General features: G+C 42.7%; 1 protein-coding gene across 1 annotated transcript in view; it reads left to right on the top strand.

The window, feature by feature from the left end:
• SPTBN5 (spectrin beta, non-erythrocytic 5) overlaps positions 1-26,049 on the top strand; it is a 113,789-nt gene that overhangs the window by 36,005 nt on the left and 51,735 nt on the right. Inside the window, exons 21-34 of the mRNA XM_060273618.1 lie at positions 44-214; positions 2,364-2,528; positions 3,100-3,326; positions 4,217-4,403; positions 9,229-9,429; positions 10,202-10,318; positions 11,155-11,318; positions 12,842-12,974; positions 18,333-18,478; positions 19,722-19,836; positions 21,740-21,850; positions 22,227-22,406; positions 23,496-23,699; positions 24,026-24,175. Coding sequence (XP_060129601.1) covers positions 44-214; positions 2,364-2,528; positions 3,100-3,326; positions 4,217-4,403; positions 9,229-9,429; positions 10,202-10,318; positions 11,155-11,318; positions 12,842-12,974; positions 18,333-18,478; positions 19,722-19,836; positions 21,740-21,850; positions 22,227-22,406; positions 23,496-23,699; positions 24,026-24,175 — 2,271 coding nt within the window. The remainder of the gene's footprint in view (positions 1-43; positions 215-2,363; positions 2,529-3,099; positions 3,327-4,216; positions 4,404-9,228; positions 9,430-10,201; positions 10,319-11,154; positions 11,319-12,841; positions 12,975-18,332; positions 18,479-19,721; positions 19,837-21,739; positions 21,851-22,226; positions 22,407-23,495; positions 23,700-24,025; positions 24,176-26,049) is intronic.

Genomic DNA, 26,049 nt, shown 5'->3' with positions numbered 1-26,049 from the left:
TCAATATGTACATGGGGAAAAAAGAGATTTAATGCAATTGTAGGAGTTCACTCACGACACTGCTGAGCTCTTGATGTGGATGGAAGAGAAATACAAGATAGCATCAGATGAGTCCTACCGTGAGCCAACAAACATACTACGGAAGCTCAAAAAGCATGAAGCTGCAGAACAAGAAATGATGGCCAATAAGAAGCATTATGTGGAGCTGATGGTGGTAAGGCTGGTCTCATGGAGACATATTGATGACTGGCAGAATAGCCAACAATTCCTTGTTTGATTAGAACATTTCAAATTTAAATAGAACAGTTCGGTGCATATTTCTGGATTCTAATAGCAAACAACCAGGCCTGTCCTCACATGCACAGCACACAGCACTAGAACTGGAATTCTGCATTTCTGAAAAGCTTGTATTTAATTTTTGTTTTTAAATTTAATTTATAATGTTAAAACTGAAAACATGTTGGTGCTTTCTGCAGAAGCCTAAAAGGGATCGGCAACGTGTGGCCCGTGGGCTGGAAGCAGCCCATGGAGGCCGCTTAACCGGCCCACGAGCACTCCAGAACCGAGCCACCTGCTCAATGAGTCCCAGCACACTGTGCTAAACCGGTGCAGCATGGCACGGAGACTCTCTTCCACGGCGCCGGAAATTGCATCTGCACATGCCCAGATGCCGAAAATCGCTTCTGTGCAGGCATGATTTTTGGCGTCTGGGCTATTTCCAGCGCCGCGGGCATGCACAGACGCGCTTTTCGGCGTCATGCTGTGGCAGTCCAGCTCGACCCCTGGCCTAAAACTAGGCTTTCAGGGAAGCAAAGTACAAAGCCTCAAAGAACTGTGCCTATCAAGTATATTGCTAACTTTGCTGTTTGTAATATCACTTAGGATGCCTGCATATAACACTAAAATTGAACTTTAAGAATGAAAGAGTGTCTAGTAGCACAACAGTTACAGCTATGCATTAGGAAGAATGTTCTAAGCAAGTATCAGGTAGGTAGCCGTGTTAGTCTGAGTCGAAGCAAAAATAAAAAAAATCCTTCAGTAGCACCTTAAAGACCAACTAAGTTTTTAATTTGGTATGAGCTTTCGTGTGCATGCACACTTCTTCAGATACCTATCTGAAGAAGTGTGCGTGCACACGAAAGCTCATACCAAAATAAAAACTTAGTTGGTCTTTAAGGTGCTACTGAAGGAATTTTTTTATTTTTGCTAAGCAAGTATGTATGCATATATGTACTCTCCCATCATATGATGTTAAGAGATGTCCAAGTTCATGCAAAAGACTGATGGGAAGCAGAGTTTTCCTACCGCAAAACAGATGAAAACAACACACCGCCCTTAAGTTCAGCTTGATTTTCTTTTTTTTTATAAATACTTTTTTATTAAATTTTCCAATTAAAAAGAAACAATTCAATTATTTCAATTATATCCAATTATACATATACATATCAATTAAGCCAAATATTATGCCAAATCCTTAAAACAATTTTTTTTCGACTCCCCATGCTCCAAAGTCCTGGGATTTTAAGCAGCTGTTAACATTGCCATCCTAATCCTGTTGTCAAAATCTTGCTGTTATCCATCATAGTCCCAATCTTTTCAATAATCCTTCTAGATGTTTTCCTCTCCCTTTTATCTTTCGTCGCAGCTTCTGAGATAAGCATCAAACAAGATTTAACACTGTCCATTTTTCCTGTGTGGATTTTTTATCCAGTCCAACCTCCCCATAAATCTCTCTTAGTCCAGTATGCCTATCTTGCCACATCAACAGTCCGACACAAACCAGCGCCATTTTAGGAATCTCGGATTCTATGCACTCTTCTTCCAAACTTCTTATAGATTTTGCACGAGTCCAGCTTTTGGCGTGGAACAGCTGTTTCACATTATGTATAACCTCTTATGATTGACTTACAGCCTTCCTCGTCCTTCAGCTGGTCCCCGCACTCCGAGACTCCCGTTTGGCTGCTACTATCCATCAATTTTCACATACGCCACAACTCAGCGCCATCTTGAGTGCCTCGGGATATACCTTCTTCTTCCAAACTGATTATGAACTTAGCGAGAAAACAGCTTTTTAGCGAGGGGCCGTAATTGATTTATAGCTTTCCTCACCTTTCTGCTGAACCCTGCAGTCCGAGACTCCGATTAAAGAGTTCAGCTTGATTTTCAGCCTTCTGAAATCAGGGCCACCAATGTTGTTGTACAGCATTTTTGGTTTGTTCAGTGACTGGTTGGTGAGCATCGCTTTGCAGTTTTTAGAATACTGGCTTCTTCTGCATACAAAGAATTTGACATAAACAGAGGCAGGTAGAAGTAACCAGAGCTACAGGAGTTTGCTCTTGACCAAATGCACTGTCTCTCTCCAGGCTGGAAAACAGCTGGTTCAGGATGACCACTATGCTGCAGATTCCATTCAAGACAAAATGTCGGAGCTGAAGAAGAAATGGGAGAAGCTGTACAGCAAGATGATAGAGCGAGGAGACAAACTGAGGCAGGCCGGACAGCAAGAACAACTTATGGAACTTCTTGAGGTTAGGGGCAAGTGCCTTTCTGCCGGGAAGGCTAGAGCTGAACTGGGTGGATGCCATTGCCACTGTTAATAAATTTTAAAAGACCTTTGGCCACCTGGTTGGGGCAGATGGGAGTTGAAACCCAACATCTGGAGGGCTACGGTTTCCTTTTCCTGTTTTAAAGTATTTAACCAGTGAATAACTTTAGGTTCTAAAACTAGTAAAGAAAATGTAAAGTAGCTGAATACTTGAGCATCTGCTTCGCATGCAGAAGGCCCGAGGTTCAGTCCCCAGGCAGGGCTGGGATTGTCCATTGTCTGAAACTCTGAGGAGCCTCTTCCAGTCAGTGACAACAGTCCTGAGATAGATGGATCAATGATCTGACTCTATGTAATGTAGCTTCCTCTGCCCCTCCTATGACAGCAAAAATAAGCTTTTGCAGTGCTCATGGCAGATTCTGCACCAAGGAATAAAAACCAAGGTGCAGAACTTGCTGAATGGTTGCACCATTCCATCAGCGCCGCAGAGAATTTATGCCACAGGAAAGAGAGCAAAAGGGGGAATCATCCACATGTCAATATTTCCCCTTTAGGATGCTGAGGAGAAGATAGAGAAGGTTGAGAAGAGTCTTCGAGATGCAGAGATGGGCCATGACATGCGTTCTAGTCGCAATTTGCTCAAGGAACACAGTCAGCTGGAAAATGAGATGCAGGGATTGGCTGAGAAAATGAGCTCGATTGTGCTGCAGGCCAAGAAAATGGCTACAAATCATTTTGACAGTGAAAGGATTCTGGATGAGACCCAGAAGTATTTGGAATGGTGGGTTGCTCTATCTCTAAACATAGTGCATTGTACAAGGGTTCATTATTCTCCTGTCCATAAGGATTTACTTTTTATCTCTCAGCCAAGCACAGTTTGATACTGCTTGTTCCACAGAACTCTGAAAACTACTTTAACAATAAAATAAAGCATGACCTTTTTTTCAGCCGGAATTTGCCAGAACTCAGTTCGGGGCACCTCTCAGGTGGGCCCCATTGCCATTCTAAGAGAATGAGAGAGAAATTCATAGTGAGTTTTGGCACCTCTTTTTCTAGAAATATAGCACTGGAATAAAGCCTAACATAACATAAGCAGGTGATGCAGGGAGAGCTAGTATGGTGCAATGAAAAGAGTACTGGGCTTGGATATGGTGGAAAACTTAAGAGTCAAATCCCCACTTTGCTATGAAGGGGTGACCAGATCATTACCTCAGCCTGAAGTATCTCGCAGGCTTTTTTACAATGGCAAAATGCTGATCAGCTTCCCTGATATTATTAGCTTGCCACTATTCTTTCCTGCTTCCTTCACCAGATTATTAGCAGGACACAAGCACATAAAAATAATTTTCATCAAGGTATGATTGGAGAAGTGACTCTGCTGGCCTCTATCATTCATAACATTCTCAACATACAATTTTACACTGGTTTGTCTAATTAGTTTTGGCAATGTGGGTGTAGAAAGCAAGTTGGGTGCCCAAGATTAAAATCAACATTTCAGAACTATTCATTAGTGAGAGGAAGATATTTCACTGACAGCAGGATCACTGACCTTCTCTTTGTGACTCACCAATTACGTTGACTAATCTAATAAGAAATTTTGCTTATTGAGGGGATTCTGCATTTTCTTAGGCTGGGTGTGTGAACCTCAATTTTTTAACATCTGATTCACAGGTTTGCCTCTCTCCAGGAGCCTCTTGCTGAGAGAGGCCAGCTGCTTCAGGCCAGAGTGGAATTGTTCCAGTTCTACCATTACCATGACATGGAAATGAAGTGGATTAGTGAGCGGATGTCAGTGGCCAGTTCCACAAACCGAGGCCAGTCCTTGAATGTGGCTCAAAGCTTTCTACAGAAGCACAAGGTAACTCCTCAATTCTGACAGCTGCCATCACAAGTTTACAGCATGTTTTCTATTTCATGTTGAGGTTAATAGCTGATTTTCCAACCAGATGGAATATTTTTTCAGGAGCAAAGGCTAATCCCACCCCAACACTATTTTTTTAATTGATACAATTCTAGGTGTTAGTCCTGATCTAGAAAACCCTTACCATCCTTTGAGCCATGTACTGAGAGTTTGTTTCTTTCCCTAGCTGTAGGGTTGAGATCTGTAATGGTAAACAAGTGTCACCCTCCTAATGTCATGGCAACATGCTTGCCTGATTGTTGTGTACTTTAGCAGTATGTGACCCCCAAAAGCATAGTGAAGCTGGAGACCACTGGGCAACTCTAGCTGCCAAGAGCCTGGTGCTTAGCAAAAAGAGGAACAAGGTACCTTCCAACCTAGAAATATGGTTTAATGAATTATTTTTCCTGCCTGCCACATTCCAAAAAAGGGATATCCTCGAGCTATCTGATGGCATATAGTAGCTGTTCCATGATTGTTTCACCTCTCTCATATTCTTATATATATTACATAAGTGAAGTGGTGTTTGGAAAGGCTGTTGCCTTTTTGTTATTTTTTCCTCTGCCTTGAATAATCAAAACTATTAATTGTGAAAAGAGAGAGAGCCACCCTGAATATAGCAGCTGGGCTTGCCAGAATCACATTGCCCTGGAATATAAAATGGCAGTTTCCCTATGTTTCTGGAATTCCCTTTTCCTGCAGACTCATCAAAATATGAGCCACAAATTCTTACAGAAGTGCTACGGTATGCATGTTTAGTATTGTTTTTAATTGTTTGGTTTTCAGTAACTGGAGGGTAATGGGATATTACTACATTAATCAGTGTTTTATGCATTTGTTGCAAGTTACTGCTCTTGAAAGCATAAGAAATTTTGTGTGCAGGTGAATGCTTTTAAAAGGAGCTTACATTCAGGTTTTGGCCTGGACGACTGTGTCCCCACAGCAGTGTTTTGTATACAGATGAACAGCAAATGTACTATGCCAACGCATAGAATCATCTGAGGATTTACTTCCTCACAGCAGGATTTCTTGGCAAATCAGCCCAGCCACTGAAAGAGAGAGAGCAGAATTAGGGAGCTTGTGGCGTCCCAGATGTTGCTGGACTACAAATTTCATCACCAGTGACATTTGGTTATGTGGCCTGGAGCTAATGGCGTCCAACAAAATCTCAAGGGTTACAGGCATTTATGCCGCTGTGATAGACACTCATTTTAAATGGCTCCAGGGGATGAAGAAAATATTGCAAATATGTGCTTACTGGAAAGTTGGATCATTTACTAGTTGGACTGCACAGAGATTAGCGAGCACAGAATTTGCAGTGGAAATGGAGAATAAAGAAACCAAATTTCCTTTGGGTAGGTTTGTTGACTTTATCTATTACTTTCCACAACAAAAACTTCAGAAACAATTTACAACAGGAACAAAAGGCAGTAATGAAAATATATAGCATTTTAAAAGCATACAATTAAAACATCCAAACATTTGGTGCTTCCAAAATGCCCAAGAAATCTAAAATGCCTGGCACCTAAATGATGATAAAGTTATTGCTCTCTAAGACTAGAACTCTTGGACATTCTGTGAAGATGAATGTTGGAAGATTCAGGTCATATAAAAGAGAGTGCTTCTTCATTCAGTGAATCATTCAAAATGACCTTAACAGATTAGACAACTGGGCCAAAGCAAACAAGATTAATTTTAACAGGGAGAAATGTAAAGTACTGCACTTGGGGGGGGGGAATGAAAGGCACAAATACAGGATGGGGGACACCTACATGTGAAAGGATCTAGGAGTCTTGGTAGACCACAAACTTGACATGAGTCAACAGTGTGATGCAGCAGCTAAAAAAGCCAATGCAATTCTGGGCTGCATCAATAGGAGTATAGCATCTAGACCAGGCATGTCAAACCTGCGGCCCTCCAGATGTTTTGGACTACATTTCCCATCTTCCCCAACCACTGGTCCTGCTAGCTAGGGATCATGGGAGTTGTAGGCCAAAACATCTGGAGGGCCGCATGTTTGACATGCCTGATCTAGACCAAGGGAAGTAATAGTACCACTGTACAGTATTCTGCTCTGGTCAGACCTCACCTGGAGTACTGTGTCCAGTTCTGGGCACCACAGTTCAAGAAGGATACTGAAAAGCTGGAACGTGTCCAGGGGAGGGCAACCAAAATGGTCAAAGGGCCTGGAAACGAAGCCTTATGAGGAACGGCTTAGGGAGCTGGGTATGTTTAGCCTGGAGAAGAGAAGGTTAAAGGGTGATATGATAGCCATGTTCAAATATATAAAAGGATGCCATATAGAGGAGGGAGAAAGGTTGTTTTCTGCTGCTCCAGAGAAGCGGACATGGAGCCATGGATTCAAACTACAAGAAAGAAGATTCCACCTAAACTTCCTGACAGTAAGAGCTGTTTGGCAGTGGAATTTGCTGCCAAGGAGTGTGGTGGAGTCTCCTTCTTTGGAGGTCTTTAAGCGAAGGCTTGGCGGCCATATGTCAGGAATGCTTTGATGGTGTTTCCTGCTTGGCAGGGGGTTGGACTGGATGGCCCTTGTGGTCTCTTCCAATTCTTATGATTCTATGATTCATTAAACTATGGAACTCGCTTCCCCAGGAGCCAGTGATGGGCACCCACTTGGATGGCTTTAAAAGAGGATTGGACAAATCAATGGAGGATAATTGGTACCAGCCATGATGGCTATCTCAGCCTCCAAAGTCAGAGACACTAATGCTTCTGTATACCACAGGGGAGGAGAGTGCTATTGCATTGGGTCCTGCTTGTGGGCTTCCCACAAGCATCTTGTTGGCCACTGTGAGCACAGATTGCTGGACTAGATGGACCATTGGCCTGATACATCAGGCTCTTGCTCTGTTCTTATGTTCGCACATGGAAGGCCTTCTTGGAGACAACATTCCATACAGAAAAGGCCTCAATCACCACACCCTGGATCTGTCATGTAGGGAAGGGCCTCACATGACAACCTCAAGATCCAGGCAACTTCAAATGGGGAAATGGTGGCCCTTCAGGTATAGGGGTCCAAGTTGAGGACATTACTCAGTTTCCCTAGAATTCTTCCATATCGATGTAATTTGCGTGTTTAGACCTTTAAACCTCCCTCCTTAAATAAATTCAGACAAGACACAAATCTTGGTTTGGTTTTTGGCAGAATTTAGGCCACAACTTTATTTAGGCACAACCCCCTCACAGGGTTGACCAAACCATAGAGTCCCTGGATTCCTTTAACAGAATACCCTTCACATAGGGATGGTGAGAGCGCTCCCCCATCCCCATCCCCATCCCTATCACCTGAACCAGAGCCTATCCGCAACCTTACAAGTTGTGATGATTTGCTACGCGGCAGGCGAAACCCAAGAGGCACCAGCCAAGTGGGGAAATTCCTGCCGTGCCCCTGTCCCAACGACAGACAACACATGACGGCATAGCAAGGTCAAGCGCGCAAGCCCTAAAAGTAGGGAGAGGTGGGTGGGTTTTCTGATGCACTGACCAAAAGAGGAAGCTCTGAGCCCCATGCATGGGCATATAAAGGTCCCTTGATCGGTTTGGCTAGTGTCCCATTGGCCTGATTCAACCCAGCAACAAGGGACCTACCAATCGGGTGTTGTGACTATCCAATCGTACCCACCCACAACACAGGGTTTGGTTGCCAGGTTGCACCTCAACACGTGCCCTCTTTGAGGGAGGACACGATAAAGAATGAAATAATGGATATTTCCCCCCTTCCTACTTGACTGGGTGATCTTGCCAGCATATTTTAGAAGTTACATGAATAATCTGTTTTTACTTTCTTCTGTGGAAAATTAGTGTCAGAATGAAACACCTCAGCTTGACAATATTCAGAACATGAGACACATGTTTAAACTTAGCTCTGGTGTTACTAGTGACAGGGAGTTTTTAAAAAGTTTATGCTTCAACATGACAGCAATTTTTTTTTAAAAAAACCACATATGGTTGAAAAAGGCAATGCAGAATGGCAACCCCTCTCTAAAATTTCAGAAACCAAAAAACATATTCCCTGATATATATTTTTTGCTGGATAAAGCCAATGTAGCAAATAGAAAACCACTGATTCTTTGTTACAAGTTAAGAAATAGGGTAGTAACTTTAATCCACCAAGCATTCAGCTTTCCAGAATAATTTATCCTGCCAAATGTTACTTGTCTATTTCTAGTTATCAATGGCTACTAGTCAGAAAGCTGATCAGAGACAATATGTTCTCAATGCTGGGGATCAACGGAAAGGAAGTGCTATTGCTCCCATACCCCAATTGGTCAATGTAGATAGGTCAAGAGTAGATCGGGCTTCAGTCTGATCCACTAGAGCTTTTCTTGTGTTCTTATCTTACAAGGCAAATTATTTTCACACCTCTTTCCCACACATACTGAAAAGATATTTCTGTTTACAAATTTATTTCCCTTCTGCACTCCCATAACATTACTCCAAGCCTACAAAATGTGTGTGTTTTTCCCTTCCATATCTCCCTACAATAAGTTCCTTTTCCAAAATTAATTTGCAAGGAGATTCCCCTTCCAAAAATTTCATTTGGATTTCATTTGAATTTCATTTGGATGATCAACACCTACATTCTTATTTTTAAAATAGTATTTGACCTTTTTAGACTTTGGGGGGTTTTACTCCAAAAATAACTTGGTGGCTCTGAAAAATGCAAAACACCTTTTAAATTGTTATTAATGTCTCTTTTTACTACTTTTAGCCTTTACCTCTCACCTTTCCATGGCATTTCTGCATGTTTTTCTTCTACTAGGAATTGCATGTAGAAGTGAATGCGCACAAGCAACAGATCTCTAGGGTTTTGGAGATGGGAAGAGCTATGACAGATAGCAAGCCTGTCCCATCTCAGAGAGTAAAGGAAAAGTGCCAGGAACTGAGCAAAAGCTGGCAGGAGCTGGAGGAAGCATGTGAGGAAAGAATCAAGCAGCTACAGCAATCTGTTGCCTTCCATCAGGTATATTTCACTATATATTGATTTCACTCGGTTTGCAAGCCACGTACTTTAAGTGCACAAGGTGCCCAAATGTCTATAGGATTTGAATGAACTCTGTGAGTATGCTGCAACTGAGTAACAGTTCGCAAATGTGGGGTTACCACTGTTGTCTTTATAAAGTTCAAGAGGACATATTCCTGTTCAAATGAGCTTACAATCTAAAAAAAAATTAACAAAAGGGAGACAGTGACGGAAAAGCAAAGTGGAGGCAGGGGTAAACAGAACAGAATCGGTGTGATTACAATTGCATATTCTTAGGCTTAGTTACAATCTGGAATGGAGAAAAAGGGGTTGTGCCAGAGGGATTTCCCTGCTTCTTCCCATCCCATAGCATTCCTGTACCTCCCTCAAATTTGCTCTAGAGCAGGCATCCCCAAACTGTGGCCCTCCAGATGTTTTGCCCTACAACTCCCACGATCCCTAGTCAACAGGACCAGTGGTTTGGGATGGTGGGAATTGTAGTCCAAAACATCTGGAGTGCCGAAGTTTGGGGATGCCTGCCCTAGAGGGTTGTCAGAACCCCCAAAACAACACATGCAGGATGAAAGGAGAGATTTCAGATTTGCAAGGAGATTCCAACCCCCTATATTGCGTATTTCAACAAGCTTCTCATTTTGCCTAGGGAATTTATTGCTTTTTCACATGTAACAATAGGATTTTGCAGGAAAAGTTTCCCTAAGGAGAAAAATAATAATAATAACCATTTAATTTTATTTTATCTTAAATTACAAAGTACTTAATAGATATCTTGGACCTGGAGAGCTGGGTAGCAGAGAAGTTCCCACTGGTAACCAGCAAAGAGTGTGGCAAAGATGGCGCTGCAACTCAAAAACTCATTAAGAAACATAAGGTAATTTTGTGCACAGTCTTCTTCCCCCACCACCCCTGCCCCAATGAATGTAGCAGGCATTATTGAGAGGTTGAATAGTTTCTTTCCTGGACTGAGGTTACCCTTAAGGATGCCTGTCCAATGGCCACACGCATTATGGAGGCTAAACTTAAAATGGCTGTGTCTTGAACAAGGTGGGGGAAGTTTCACTAAATGCATAAAGCAGGTGTATGTTATATAATATTCCAGCACAGTGAATCAACTATATGTGGTCCTTCAATGTGTACCCTGGTCCCCAGAGTCTCCCCCTCCCTCTCTCCCTTTGTCCTAGGAGAACCCTTGCTGCAGGCCTGTGTTTTAGAGCCCTGCTGGACTGCCATATGTAAGATTTCTGCCCCCAGAACCAGTTCTGCAAGATTTAATCATGAAGTGATAATGCCCTTTCCTTAGTTGGAAAACAGCTATAATTATTCTGGCAATAGCTTAGCCTTTCCAATAATGAGTCATCCATATATTCGGTATATTAATTGGCTCCTGCTGTTTGCCTGAAGGTGGCAAAAATTAAATACGCAGACAGTTTGCTTCTGCCAGGAATAAATCTGCTGGAAAATGTCTGGCCTCAATACCCTTGTTTTAGTCTCAATCTATTTGATGTTTGTTGAAGCACTTGTCAAATCAAATATAAACTGTATATATATAAATAAATAAATAAATAAATAAATAACATATAACATGTGTGATGTAATAGCATCAATAAAAGTTTTAGCCTCACATTGGCACCTAGCTGTCGCTTCTCAACTTCGTATGTTTGGCCTCGCCTAAGTTCTTACTTCAGCTAGAACTTTGCTTTCTGTCAGGCCCTGGAGCATGAAATCGACATCTATCAGAATTTAGTAATGGAACTAGGCGAAACTGCCAAAACGCTGCCCCTCTCTGGCTCCATCCACTATGATGAAGTTGACACACCTCAGGAACAAGTTCAATCACAGATTCAGGAGTTGCAAAATATGGCCATAGCAAGGTAAGAAAATAGCAGTCCCTGTTTCTTTGTATGGTCTTTTGTTGGGCTTTGATCTTCTGCCAAACCACATGAAAATCAATAGCAAAGCTTCTGATCCCTTCAAGAGGCTTTAGGCAGGGCTGGCCCTACCATTAGGCCGAGTGAAGCCATTGCCTCAGGCAGCAGGTGCTGGGGGGCAGTAATTTCTCCCAAGCCCTGCCAACTCAGATGTTGCCCTCTGTTGGAGATCAGAGCTATGTGTGCCACTGGCCTATCAGATACGCCTAAACTAGCCTGCTGACTTCGGGTATGCTGGAAGATGTCATCCCATTGACACCAAGTGTTGAAGTAAGATTCAGCTGGCAGTCCAGTCAGCTTCTAGAAATGGGGGGACATCTCATAATTCATCATGGGCCACAAATATATTGAGCTGGCCCTAGCTATCGACCATGCTTATTATTATTATTATTATTATTATTATTATTATTATTATTATTTCTAAAATTTCTATACCACCCTTCATCTAAGGATCACAGGGTGGTTCACAATATAATGTTGATGAATGCATATATATATTGTTGCACACTTCCTACTTCTCAGAACATTGGACAATCCCTGAATCATTCGTACTACTCAGAGTTGGTTTCCTGTGAATGAGAGAGTATTGGAAACCTATAATGTTTTGTTTTATTTACCAAGTGGAGACAAATAGCAAGCACTCTTAGAAGGCAGCGGATGTACTCCTCCTCCATCAAATCTCCAGAAAGAGGCATTGTTCCAGACAGAACTCCCAAAAAATATTGGTGGGGTGTGTGTGTAGGGAGTGAAAGTCCCACTGTACAAATGAAAGTCCTTGTGCTAACAGGACTTTGTTGGACAGAGGTTGCAGTGTTTGTTTATTTCAGGAAATTATACCCCATTTTTCACTACGTATCTCAAAGTGGCTTACAGAAAAAGTATTTTAAAAAGGTACAATATAAGAACTACCAATATAATTGCATTGTGATTCATACGTTAGTCTTGGATATACAGGTCAAGTCAGTTCTCTTGAAAATTCAAAGGAATGAATTTCCTTAAGTATACCTATGATATTGATATATATGCAGTGCAAGTTGGGGTTAAAGAGCATATCAACAACTGGCCACTGTACACATTCACCAGACCTCATGGAGAATGTATAAATAATACACCCATGAAGAGGGAATTGTGCACATTTCCCAGTCAATATGCACAATCCAACAGGCCTAGGAGAAAGTCTATATCTCAACTGAATTTAGTACATTCTCTAGCTATTATGCAAGATCCCCAACAGGCTTTGGGGAACGTACGTATCTCAACTGCATTTTGTATAGTTCCCAGGTAACTTTAGACACTGGATTTAATGGTCTTAGGATTTCCCTCCAGCCCCTTTAGATGGTTCACTTATTTCAAAATGTGATCAGCCAGCCCAACTGTTCATTCTGTTGAGTGGAGCCTTGGACATCTGCTGCAAAAGTCCTGCCTTGACAGCACTGCTGCTATTATCTATTTCTCTCTCCAAAAAGGGGCAAAAGGCTGGAGGAGACTCTTACATTGCATGACTTTCTGAGGGAATATGAGGATCTGGAAGACTGGATCAGTCAGCAGAAGCAGGTAGCCAGTTCTGATGGCTATGGGACCAGTTATGAACATGTCCTGGTAAGGTATAATGAGAAATACCCCATCCCACCCTCCCACTATATATAAGCGTCTGGTGACTTCTGTTTCAGAGTATCTGGAGAGGTGTGCATGCACACGAAAGCTCATGCCTAGAACAAACTTAGTTGGTCTCTAAGGTGCTACTAGACTACTTTTTAATTTTTTTAATTTATTAAAATTATGTCCTGGTAAATTATATTTTAAAATGCACCACGCTTAACAAAGTTTTGTTACACCAAAATATTGGGATGGAAACAACTACGTACCAAGCTCTGATAAGCCTTCATAAAGAGGATTAGGTGTAATATCAAGAAGTGAATTAGTTTTGTTAGCTTTAGCAAGCTGACAATTTAGGAATGTAGCAGACTTAAGATGGATTTTGCAAGTGGTGAAACCATTGTGGCCAACTTGTGCTTAATCATTATGACAAATCCTTTGTAAGATGTCAATGAAGAAATGATACGATAATTTCAGGGATGTTTTTTCAAATGACTAAATAAGCCAATCAGAAAAGTATAAACAGTACACCTGGGTGAAATAAGCTTGAAGGGTTATAATTAACCTGGTTGATAATCGTTTCTGAAACACTCTGTTTTTGTTTCCCAACAAACGTTTGTAATTTGCGGGTGGGTGGTTTAGCCAAGGTTGAAAAGTAGCAACTGCTCTTTTTGTACTACGTTTAACCTTTGAAAAGTTCCACAGGATAACGTAAATATTTTTTTAAAAAACATCAAAACAGGAATATTAAATGAGCATAATCTAAAAAAGCAGTATAAAAGCAATCTACCAAAATAAAAAAGACAACAGCAGCATAAAAGCAATATAGAGAGATTATTATTTTTTTATGGGAAAAATGGATCAATGCCTTGTCGTGGCGAAGGGGCTTGAATAACTCAGAGAAGCTATGAGCTATGCCATGCAGGGCCACCCAAGATGGACAGGTCATAGTGGAGAGTTTTGACTAAACATGATCCACCTGGAGAAGGAACTGGCAAGCCACTCCAGTATCCCTGCCAAGAAAACTCCATGGACAAAGACAACAGGCATATAAAAGTTATGACGCTGGAAGATGAGCCCCTCAGGTCGGAAGGCGTCCAACATGCTACTGAGGAAGAGCGGAGGACAAGTACAAGTAGATTCAGAGCTGATGAAGCGGCTGGGCCAAAGCCGAAAGGACGCTCAGTTGCGGATATGCCTGGAAGCGAAAGGAAAGTCTGATGCTGTAAAGAAAAATATTGCATAGGAACCTGGAATGTAAGAACCATGAGTGGAGGTAAGCTGGATGTGGTCAAAAATGAGATGACAAGAATAAATATAGACATCCTGGGCATCAGTGAACTAAAATGGAAGGGAATGGGCGAATTCAGTTCGGGTGACTATCGTATCTACTACTGTGGGCAAGAATCCCGTAGTAGAAATGGAGTGGCCCTCATAGTCAACAAAAGAGTGGCAAAAGCTGTAATGGGATGCAATCTCAAAAATGACAGAATGATCTCGATACGAATCCAAGGCAGACCTTTTAACATCACAGTAATCCAAGTTTATGCACCAACTACCGGTGCTGAAGAAAGTGAAATTGACCAATTCTATGAAGACCTACAACACCTTCTAGAAATGACACCAAAGAAGGATGTTCTTCTCATTACAGGGGATTGGAATGCTAAAGTAGGGAATCAAGAGATAAAAGGAACAACTGGCAAGTTTGGCCTTGGAGTTCAAAATGAAGCAGGGCAAAGGCTAATAGAGTTCTGTCAAGAGAACAAGCTGGTCATCACAAACACTCTCTTCCAACAACACAAGAGACGACTCTACACATGGATATCACCAAATGGGCAGCATCGAAATCAGATTGATTATATTCTCTGCAGCCAAAGATGGAGAAGCTCTATACAATCAGCAAAAACAAGACCTGGAGCTGACTGTAACTCAGATCATCAGCTTCTTATAGCAAAATTCCAGCTTAAACTGAAGAAAGTAGGAAAAACCACTGGGCCAGTAAGATACAATCTGAATCAAATCCCTTATGAATACACAGTGGAAGTGAGGAACAGGTTTAAGGATTTAGATTTGGTGGACAGAGTGCCTGAAGAACTATGGATGGAGGCTCGTAACATTATACAGGAGGCAGCAACGAAAACCATCCCAAGGAAAAGGAAATGCAAGAAAGCAAAATGGCTGTCCAACGAGGCCTTACAAATAGCGGAGGAGAGGAGGCAAGCAAAATGCAACGGAGATAGGGAAAGATACAGGAAACTGAATGCAGATTTCCAAAAAACAGCAAGGAGAGACAAGAGGGTCTTCTTAAATGAGCAATGCAAAGAAATAGAGGAAAACAATAGAATGGGGAAAACCAGAGATCTGTTCAAGAAAATTGGAGATATGAAAGGAACATTTCGTACAAAGATTACCATAATCAAGGACAAAAGTGGTAAGGACCTAACAGAAGCAGAAGACATCAAGAAGAGGTGGCAAGAATACACAGAGGAATTATACCAGAAAGACATGGAGGTTTCGTACACCTCAGGTAGTGTGGTTGCTGACCTTGAGCCAGACATCTTGGAGAGTGAAGTCAAATGGGCCTTAGAAAGCACTGCTAATAACAAGGCCAGTGGAAGTGATGATATTCCAGCTGAACTATTTAAAATTTTAAAAGATGATGCTGTTAAGGTGCTACACCCAATATGCCAGCAAGTTTGGAAAACTCAGCAATGGCCAGAGGATTGGAGAAGATCAGTCTACATCCCAATTCCAAAGAAGGGCAGTGCCAAAGAATGCTCCAACTACCGCACAATTGCGCTCATTTCACACGCTAGTAAGGTTATGCTTAAAATTCTACAAGGCAGGCTTAGGCAGTATGTGGACCGAGAACTCCCAGAAGTGCAAGCTGGATTTCAAAAGGGCAGAGGAACCAGAGACCAAATAGCAAACATGCGCTGGATTATGGAGAAAGCTAGAGAGTTCCAGAAAAACGTCTACTTCTGCTTCATTGACTATGCAAAAGCCTTTGACTGTGTCGACCACAGCAAACTATGGCAAGTTCTTAAAGAAATGGGAGTGCCTAATCACCTCATCTGTCTCCTGAGAAATCTCTATGTGGGACAAGAAGCTACAGTTAGAACTGGATATGGAACAACTGAGTGGTTCAAAATTGGGAAAGGAGTACGACAAGGTTGTATATTGTCTCCCTGCTTATTTAACTTATATGCAGAATTCATCATGCGAAAGGCTGGACTAGATGAATCCCAAGCCGGAATTAAGATTGCCGGAAGAAATATCAACAACCTCAGATATGCAGATGACACAACCTTGATGGCAGAAAGCGAGGAGGAATTAAAGAACCTTTTAATGAGGGTGAAAGAGGAGAGCGCAAATTATGGTCTGAAGCTCAACATCAAAAAAACCAAGATCATGGCCACTGGTCCCATCACCTCCTGGCAAATAGAAGGGGAAGAAATGGAGGCAGTGAGAGATTTTACCTTCTTGGGCTCCTTGATCACTGCAGATGGTGACAGCAGTCACGAAATTAAAAGACGCCTGCTTCTTGGGAGAAAAGCAATGACAAACCTAGACAGCATCATAAAAAGCAGAGACATCACCTTGCCGACAAAGGTCCGTATAGTTAAAGCTATGGTTTTCCCAGTAGTGATGTATGGAAGTGAGAGCTGGACCATAAAGAAGGCTGATCACCGAAGAATTGATGCTTTTGAATTATGGTGCTGGAGGAGACTCTTGAGAGTCCCATGGACTGCTAGAAGATCAAACCTATCCATTCTTAAAGAAATCAGCCCTGAGTGCTCCCTGGAAGGACAGATCGTGAAGCTGAGGCTCCAATACTTTGGCCACCTCATGAGAAGAGAAGAATCCTTGGAAAAGACCCTGATGTTGGGAAAGATTGAGGGCACTAGGAGAAGAGGACGTCAGAGGACAAGATGGTTGGACAGTGTTCTCGAAGCTACCAACATGAGTTTGACCAAACTGCGGGAGGCAGTGGAAGACAGGAGTGCCTGGCGTGCTATGGTCCATGGGGTCACGAAGAGTCGGACACGACTAAACGACTAAACAACACATGGGAAAATAAAAGTGGTCTTTGCCTGGCACAAAAATGACATCAAGGAAGGCACTAAATCAGGCATCCCCAAACTTCGTCCCTCCAGATGTTTTGGACTATAATTCCCATCATCCCTGACCACTGGTCCTGTTAGCTAGGGATCATGGGAGTTCTGGGCCAAAACATCTGGAGGGCTGCAGTTTGGGGATGCCTGCACTAGATAGCATTCCATAATCAGGGTTCTGAAACTGAGTTCTTTCCCCCTTTAGCCACCCCTTGTCACACCTTAGATAATGGAGGCACCTGACAAAGTGCCTTTGTTGATAAGCAGTGACATGTGGAGACAAGTGGTCCTTCAGGTATCCCATTCCCAAGCTCTGAAGAGCTTTAAAAGTCAAAGGCAGTGTTCTAGTCATTATAGACTAGCCCAGGCATGTCCAGCTCCCAAGAGACTGCATTCTACTCCCAGTATTAAAAAAACTGGCAGTGATCTACCCATTGTCATTGGGAGAAGGAGGAGCATGAGTGGGGTGGGTGGTCAAGGGGAGGATTGCCCAAAGTTGTTGAGCTTTTACTAGGAAGGAGTGCCCAGAGTTGTTGAGCTTTTTCAAAGGGGGAATGCCATAAATCGCTCAACAAAAAATCCGCCGCTAACCAATGCACGCAGCTCAAAAGCAGACACCAAACGAACTCCTACGTGACGTGACAGAAGGACAGAGTGAGGGGGGTGGGGGGAGACATTCATTCCCCAGTTTTTTTAATCCCACGATCAATAAGGATCCCACAATTAACCAGGATCACCCAGGGTACCTGCCGATTGTGGTCGACTAGTTGAACATGTCTGGACTAGCCCATTGAACCCCCACATACTTTGAATTTACATTGTGAGATTTACTTATTTTCAACCATTGCTATGCCCCTGAATCACAGCAGTCTCTAAGCAGTATCCAGGAGACTCAGTACAATGAAACTAAAAATGAGTTCATTTTGAAGTTAAAAGTCTGCTGGAAGAAGAATAAGAAGTAGTAGTAGTAATTGGGGCCAGTCTGACCTAAACTGGGAGGGATTTCCATAAAATTGTGGCCACAATATTAAACACGCAGCTCCTGACAAGTCATGCATCTGAGCCATAGGAGCCATACTAACTCACCTGAAGAAGGCTGAGCTATTGCTAGATTTACTCGAATGAAAAGTCAGAGCAACACAGAATGGAACAGAATGTTTGGAACATTAGCTGATAGCTAATTGTGTGGAGGTGTGTGAACTGTGCGTATTTCTTCTGCCTTCTCACTCAATGTTTTCTCTGAAAGCATCTTTGTGCCAAATATGAAACGCTCCAGCACCAGATGGAAATTGCTGCCAAGAGAGTTGTTGCATCCTATCAGCTAGCAGAGGATATGGTGGATCGTGGCCATTTCGATTCCCGGGAGATTCGGAAGAAACAGAAACAGTTGCGGTAAGAGGAGACCTTCTGGCAGGGAAATAGGAAATAGCCACAGCCAGATCCGTGCTAATTAAATAATATATAAGAAAGATCTCAAAGACCAAGAGCTTTCTGAAATGATCTTCATTATGGTTTCTTTGACACACAAAGCTGGTCCTTCTTATTTATCACTAACTTGTGAAATACTGATCAGCTGACAGAGTTGATCATTCCAAAGAACTGTTTCATTGACCCTTTAGAGATGTGTGCATAGGGGACTGGCCTTGTCCCCTAAGACAACAGTGGAAAGGGAGTCTTCTTCCCAGCACCACTTTATGCATATGCATTTATTGCCTAGGAACAGGAAGTGGTAAAGGAGGACAGAACTAGCTACAGCTGTTGTAGGAGGCTGGACCTTTCCTAGCTAACTGTGTTACCTTGAAGAAAGGTTGCATTGTTTAGGACTTCTTCTTTAGAGGAAAAGCAAGCAATAGTTACAAAACTATGCATACCAGCCCAGTTTTCATGTAACACTAAGCCAAGCAGTGGCTCAGCACAAACAAGGAAAAAAGGAAACACTCAGGACATGGGTGTGGGTGAGAGGAAACCATGGCTGCTTTCTTCCTCCCTAGTCATTCCTAGACACTTAACATGTCGTTCAAACTCAGGCTCATGGTTTAAATATCTCCAGACAAAACATGAACTGTAACTAACCAAGGCTTGTCTTATGGTTCATAGTCGAGAACCTCCAGACTATGGGCCAATTTGGCCCATGAGGCTGTTTTTCCCCAAACCACACCCATTTATCCAACACCTGACATCATATGTCAGGCAAGCAGAGATGTGGCTGGATCAGCTGTGCAGTGGAGTTCCCCATGAGGAACCTGATCATGTAGTCATTCCTTGCAAAAAGCAGGCTTGAAGTCACCGCCCATCACCTGATAGGTGATGACTTCAAGTCTACTAATCAGTGGCACTTCAAAGCACCATGCAGGTCTGTTTGCAATCCTGCATGCTGCTGTGAAGTCTCAGTGATCAATGATGATGTAAGGTGTAATTATATCACCTGATATAATTATGAGGAGAGGAGATAAGGAGCTGGCCCACTGACAGACCCTCATCGCTGGATTATAGCATGTGTTTGTTGTTGGACTGCTAAGCTATGAGCCTGGGATCGACAATATTTTGAGTTGTCTAAAGATGCCTTCAGCATGCATAAACAACTAGAACCAGCACTGGTTCCATTTCACGTTTTTCAACCTGTTTCCCTCATCAGGAACAATTGGGATGAATTGCTGGAGATGATAAAGTTTCGAGGTGAACGACTACAAGATGCTGAGTCAATACACAAGTGTCTGCAAGACCTGATGGAAGCCCTTGTCCATACTGAGGTTATAATCATGCTGGAAAATATATGGATTGGGTATTTTGTTTCTGCCCATCTACTGAATCCTTTGAGGGCCACATTAGCTGTGAAGAGAAGATTGTTATGCATATGCATTAACATAATCTATCCCAGCTTTCCCATACTTAGCACCCTATATGGATAACTGTCACAGGAGTGTGCTGGTCAGAAATCACACAGTTCAAAAATGCAGTTAACTCTTTATTAGCAAAAACACAATCTCCACTGACGTGGACGAGTGTCAGGCCTAATGAGCAGAGCAGATCATTCCTGGTGGTCTTCCTCCATGAAAATCAGTTTACCAAGACTGAAAGTCCCCATCTCTTCATGGCCGTCTAAGTCCCCTCTTCTCCAGGGCTTTTTTTCAAGCAATTGGAGACTGTGCAGCCAACCTTTCCACCCTTTTCATGCCTCCTTGTTCTGGCAAACAAGCATGGAGGGGAGTTTGTCACAGCAGGAGGGAGAGGCACCTGTGGCTCTTCAGCAGCCTGATTCATCTCTGCCTCTTGGCCTCCCACTCTCAGGCTTCAGCTTCTGCCTCTGATTCTGAGCTACTCTCTGCCACAGACTCTCCCAGCTCACTAAGCCCTGTTACCTCTTCAGCTTCTGACACCTCCTCTTCCCAGGCTTCTCCCTCTGACCACTCATTGTTGTCCCACCACCATTACCCAGGCTCTGAGCTTTCTTCCCTTGATGGTTCCCCATCTGGTTCCTCCCTCTGCGTCCAACCAGGCCATGCCAGTAACAACAATGAAATGTAAAATTACAGTATGATATAGATTGATAGATGATAGATGATGATGATAGATAGATAGATAGATGATAGATAGGCCATAAACATGTAAAAACAAAAGAAAACAGAAAAACAGCAGTTGATTAATTTAAATAAGCTATTCATTCACACACTTGCTCCATGCACATCCCAAGCTTGGTAATTGGTTTTCCTGGATGAAGGTGATAAACTCTCCCCTCCCTAACCTCATTCAGACTGACTCAATTCCAGCAATAGGGCTGGGCTGGGGAACAAAGTATTTTATGCAATGGGGTGCTGTGAGGCAAGGTGGGAAGAGTTTAGCTCTCCTCATCAGTGTGCTTCCCTTTATGAAAAAAACAGGCACACAACCCAGCCTCCAATTATATGGTAATGGGAACAATATGTACATTAGTACATCTGGCTGTTCTGACACATATACTGTAGCTTAGCCTTGCATTTCCCTATACCATTTGGGACCAGCATGCCTGTAAGATTGTCTCATCCCTTACCTATAGGGTTGCCAGACTCAATAGAGGACAGGACTTCTGTGCCTTTAATTCCCCTGCTCTCTTTTGAGTCTGGAAACCTTAAAGAGAAACTAGCAGACCCTTTGTTTAATTTCCAAGCAAAGGGTCTGCTGGTTTCTCTTTAAGGTTTCCAGACTCAAAAGAGAGCAGAGCAATTAAAGGCACAGAAGTCCTGTCCTCTATTGAGTCTGGCAACCCTACTTACATACCAACTGATTGATGTACACTGCATGAGGGGGCCTCCTTTGGACACCATCTCATCAGGAGACCCAATCTGTACAATGCAGGGATGATAAATTAGTTTGATGGCCCTTCCCCTTCGGAACTCACTCCCATTGTCTTTTTGGCACCTGCTGAAGAATTTCCCGATTTCAACAAGTGCAGATTTTTATCTGAGTCTGTATCTCTATTCTATTTGGAATTGATTTTATCTATATAATTGTTTTATATGTGTGTCTAGTGTATTCTGAAATTGCTTCAAGATGCTTCATAGGAAGTGATTTATAATGAAGTAGTAGTAGTAGTAGTAATAATAATAATAATATATTTACACCTTGTTTCAAATAATGAACCCATTAACAGCAAGCTTCCCCATATTATTTCATTAGGAGAAGTCCAAGGCCATCCCTGATGACATTGCTAGAGACCTAGGTGGCGTACAGTCTCAGCTACGCAAACTTGCAACCCTCGAGCATGAACTGTCTGGGAATGAGCAACAGGTAAGATACATAGCAGTTTGCAGGTGGCAATTGGAAGCCAAAGCCCATTCTAGCATCTCATAATTTGCTCATTATCTTGTAAGATGGTGCATTCCAAAACAATAAGTAGGCATTTGTAGAACAAATCTTCCCATTTGCATGACAAAAGTACTGCTTTTTCATTTTTATATGACCTGCCACCATTGAGTTTATTGAATTTCCTGTTGTGAAAATAGAATAAAAACACTTTGGGGGGGGGAGTTACACACCTCTCCACAATATAATTTGATAGCTGTGTTATTAGGTTAGGTTTTTTTCAAGAAGGCTGAGTATGAGACTCTGGTGCTCTCCCTTCCTGGACATGTGCTATGGCATCCTCCTTATTCTTTTTTTGCAGCTGCAGGAACTGATTGATGCTGCAGATGGCGTGCTTTGCCGGTGCTCCAAAAGTCAAATGCAGGAGATACAAGAGAAGCAGCAGGCAGTGGTAGAGAACTGGGAGTCCTTGAGGTGCAAAGTGGAGCAATGCAGGGAGCAGTTGGAGCAAGCCTGCAGACTGTACCACTTTCAAACACAGGTGAGCATTTCAGTGTGGTAGAAATTGAAGTCAATCTTTCATCAGACTCTTTCTGCACTTCTCAATTACACACACAAAAAACCCCTAATTTCACAGAGTTAATTGGTGGGTGCATTAATATATCTAATGCAGTAATCTGCATTAGGAGTCATATAAGAGTTGCTTAGGGGACAGAGAAGATAATGAGGCCTGTACATGCTTATATCAATGATGCTCAGTGCTTTTTTCCCCCTGGGGTTACTCAAGGATATGCAGTACGGCACTTCCCCCCCCCCCCCAATGTTAAAATTGTGGCACTTATTGTAACAACTTCCTTGTGAGTACCACCACTTTTTTTCCTTAAAAATAAAATTAAAAAGCACTAGTGATGCCGTATAGCAAAGGAAATGCAGTGTTTGGCCTCTGAGAATGACATGCAAGTGTTAGACAGGGAGTCAAAGGTAGCACACCAGTGGCAATCAGTAGAGAACACACATTCATATGTATACAGAGAAAGAGACGGATGAACAAACAATTTTCACAGAGGAAAAGTCATCCCCTAGAAACTTTAAGTGGATCAGAAAAGAAAACTGGATGATTTATTCTCCCATTTGCAAACAGAAAATCCCAGAATATCACTGTAAAAATACAGAGTTGCACTGCTTGCATATTGTTTACCAGGGTGTTTGTTCTATGGAACAGCACGTCATGACATTAACACTGGTGTTAATCCATCTGCAATAAGTATAGGGACACCCCTTCTGAGTTCTGGCTTCAGAGAAACTGCAAGAGCAAAACAGAGTGACCACAAAAGTTCCATGTAAAGAAAGGGATGTCTGTTCCCAGCAGCAGGCTATGAAACTCTCATCAGTGCCACAAGCAGCCACAGGCGGCTTATTCTAGCTGTCATTTTCATTTGCCATGCATTAATTCAACATTGCCAATCCAAGCTATAGTGGTTAAATCCAACTAAATCCTACTTGGGAGTAGACCTGTTGAAACCAATGGACTTCAGATACGCCCATTGTTTTCAGTGGGTCTGAGCATGGCACAGGTGGATGCCATTCATAATCCTTGACCGTCATCTTTTATTTTTGTCTTGGCTTTCAGGCACGAGACTATTCCTCCTGGGCATCAGAAATGATGAGAGAAATGATGATGAAGGACAAAATTCGAGACATCTCTACTAGTGATCTGGAGCTGACTCAGCACCAGCAGCTGTTGGCAGAGATTGAGGCCCGTGGTGACATGTATGAACGGGTTCTACAGCTGGGACAAGAACTGCTGCTGGAACAGAAAATGCCAACAAAAGACGTACGTAGGCATAATGTGGACTCCTCATCAACACACATTGCTCACCAGTGTTTCTAGAAGTTGTCTTCCTACCCAGTTATTCCTTTTGTGTATGTGCTGCAATTAAAGAGCAGTAAAGATACAATCATAATGACTGGATGTTCCTCAGAGGGAAAATGGGTTACTGAAACATATCCAGACCCAGGTTTGTGAAAACAGACAGTTGTTTCCTTTTCACCAAAATCCTGAGCCCTAGTAGCATAGCCAAGTCATCACTCACATAACAAGCATCACTCATACTGTTTTGTGGATTCTCATGGACATTTTCTGTTGTTTTCTTATATCAGATCCAAGGCACATTGCAGGCACTGTTGGAAGAAAAGGACAGTGTGTACCGCAAGTGGGCAGAGAAGAAGGAATGGCTGGAGAAGATCCACCTTCTGCAGATGTTTTACAGGGACTGCGAGCACCTAGAAAATATCTCAAACTCACAAGAGGTAGGTAAATGGTGGTAGTATGATGGGAAGCGAAGAAGAGCTGGATGGGGCAAGCCTTGTCATCTCCCTTGTATATACATACACACACATGCTTGTTGTGGCAATGTTGGACATAAAACAGCAGAATCTCGTGGCATCCATAGTTAAACTATGGAATCTGATCCTTCGAGAAGTAGGGATGGTCACTAACTTGGATGACTTTAAAAAAGGATAAGGCTATCAATGGCTACATCCACAATGGCTATGGTTTACCTCAGAGGTGGGGAACCTCTTCTGGCCGGACGGTCAGATCTCCACACCCCTGGCAGGTGGGCAGGGCTGCTCATCTTTCAATCATCACTTGCCCTAAATAACCTAGTGGGCTAAAAGGGAGGCCTGGTGGACCCAGCTTGGCCCACAGGCCAGAGGTTCCCCACCCCTAGTGCACCTCCACTGACCAAGGCACCATGAGCACCAATAATAATCAATGCCTAGTCGTCGTCATCATCATCATTTTATTTGTATGCCACCTTTCCACAGTTGAAACTATGCTCAAGGCGGCTTACAACATGACAAGATTTACATAATTACAAACATAACAGGAAGTCGTAAATAAATAAAATACATCAAAAAGTACACAACCAAATGGAAACAATTTCCACATAAATCATAAGATCTAAAACTAACGATACAACAATAATATCAATAACAGCAACAAGCTCTCCCAACTCCCCGTAAACAATACTCCAGCCCAAGAATCTGTTCCACAGCCTCAGCTTTTGTGGCTGGAGTCAGTCACATAGCTGTCAAGTTCTCCCTTTTTTTAAGGGAAATTCCCTTACGGTATGCTGAATAGGCTTCCTCGCAAGAAAAAGGAAAACTTGACAGCTATGGTCAGTCAGCACTCCACCCTCCCAGGCCAGATGGGAAAAGGCCATCAAGGCAGGGTGCAGATCTTCCAGGGCTCACAGCCAAGATGGTCTCATTTAAAACAATACAGGAAACGTAACACAACTACAGCTCTCGAAATGTTCAGGGAGCAGTTGCTTCACCCAGTTTAGCACCGTCCCTAGAAGGAATGGGTCAAGGTTCCAATTCCTAAGCATCATAACTTATGCATACACTGAAATCAAGCCCTTGTCCCGGAAACAGAGGAGTAGCTGGAACCTCAGAGGACTAAGCTTCAGCTGAAGCTGCCGAGGGAATCCTGTTGCTTCCAGCTCACATCATCTGCAGTGGAAGTGGCCCAGCAGTGGCTGCAGGGCTCTGCCAGTGAAGGGAGTGGGTGAAAGAATAGGAAACTCCCCATGTTTCACCGGACACCTCTGGTTGGGCTGCACGAGCCCTACTGTTCCTTGCCTTTTCTTAGTAAAGGTATGCGGAGCCTGTAGCCCTCCAAATGTTTTTGGAGTGCAGTTCCCATCAATCCCAGCCAGCATGGCCAATGGTCAGAGATAACACACATTATAGTCCAGCGACCTCTGGAGGACCACATTTTATCCAAATGTTTCAACCAACCAAACAATGTTTACAAAAATACATATATTAAGAGGTGTGCATAAAAATAGATACAGTGGTACCTAGCAGGACGAATTTAATTTTGCGAAAAATTCGTCTTGCAAATCGCGGTTTCCCATAGGAGTGCATTGAAATTTCTTTTTTTGCCCATAGGAATGCATTAATTAAATTTCAATGCATTCCTATGGTAATCCGTGATTCACAAGACAAATTTTTCTCAAAATGAATACGTCTTGCGAGTCACCATCAGATCGCAAGATGCATTCGTCTTGCAGGGCATTCGTCTTGCGAGGTACACTGTATATTAATGGTGCCTTGGCGTTTACTTGATCAGGCTTAGCCAAGAACTTGCCTTCAAATGCAGAGTGTTTATTAGA

The sequence above is a fragment of the Zootoca vivipara genome, chromosome 1 (genome assembly GCF_963506605.1).
Source record: "Zootoca vivipara chromosome 1, rZooViv1.1, whole genome shotgun sequence".
Taxonomy (NCBI): domain Eukaryota; kingdom Metazoa; phylum Chordata; class Lepidosauria; order Squamata; family Lacertidae; genus Zootoca; species Zootoca vivipara.
This window is presented reverse-complemented; position numbering and strand designations above follow the sequence as displayed.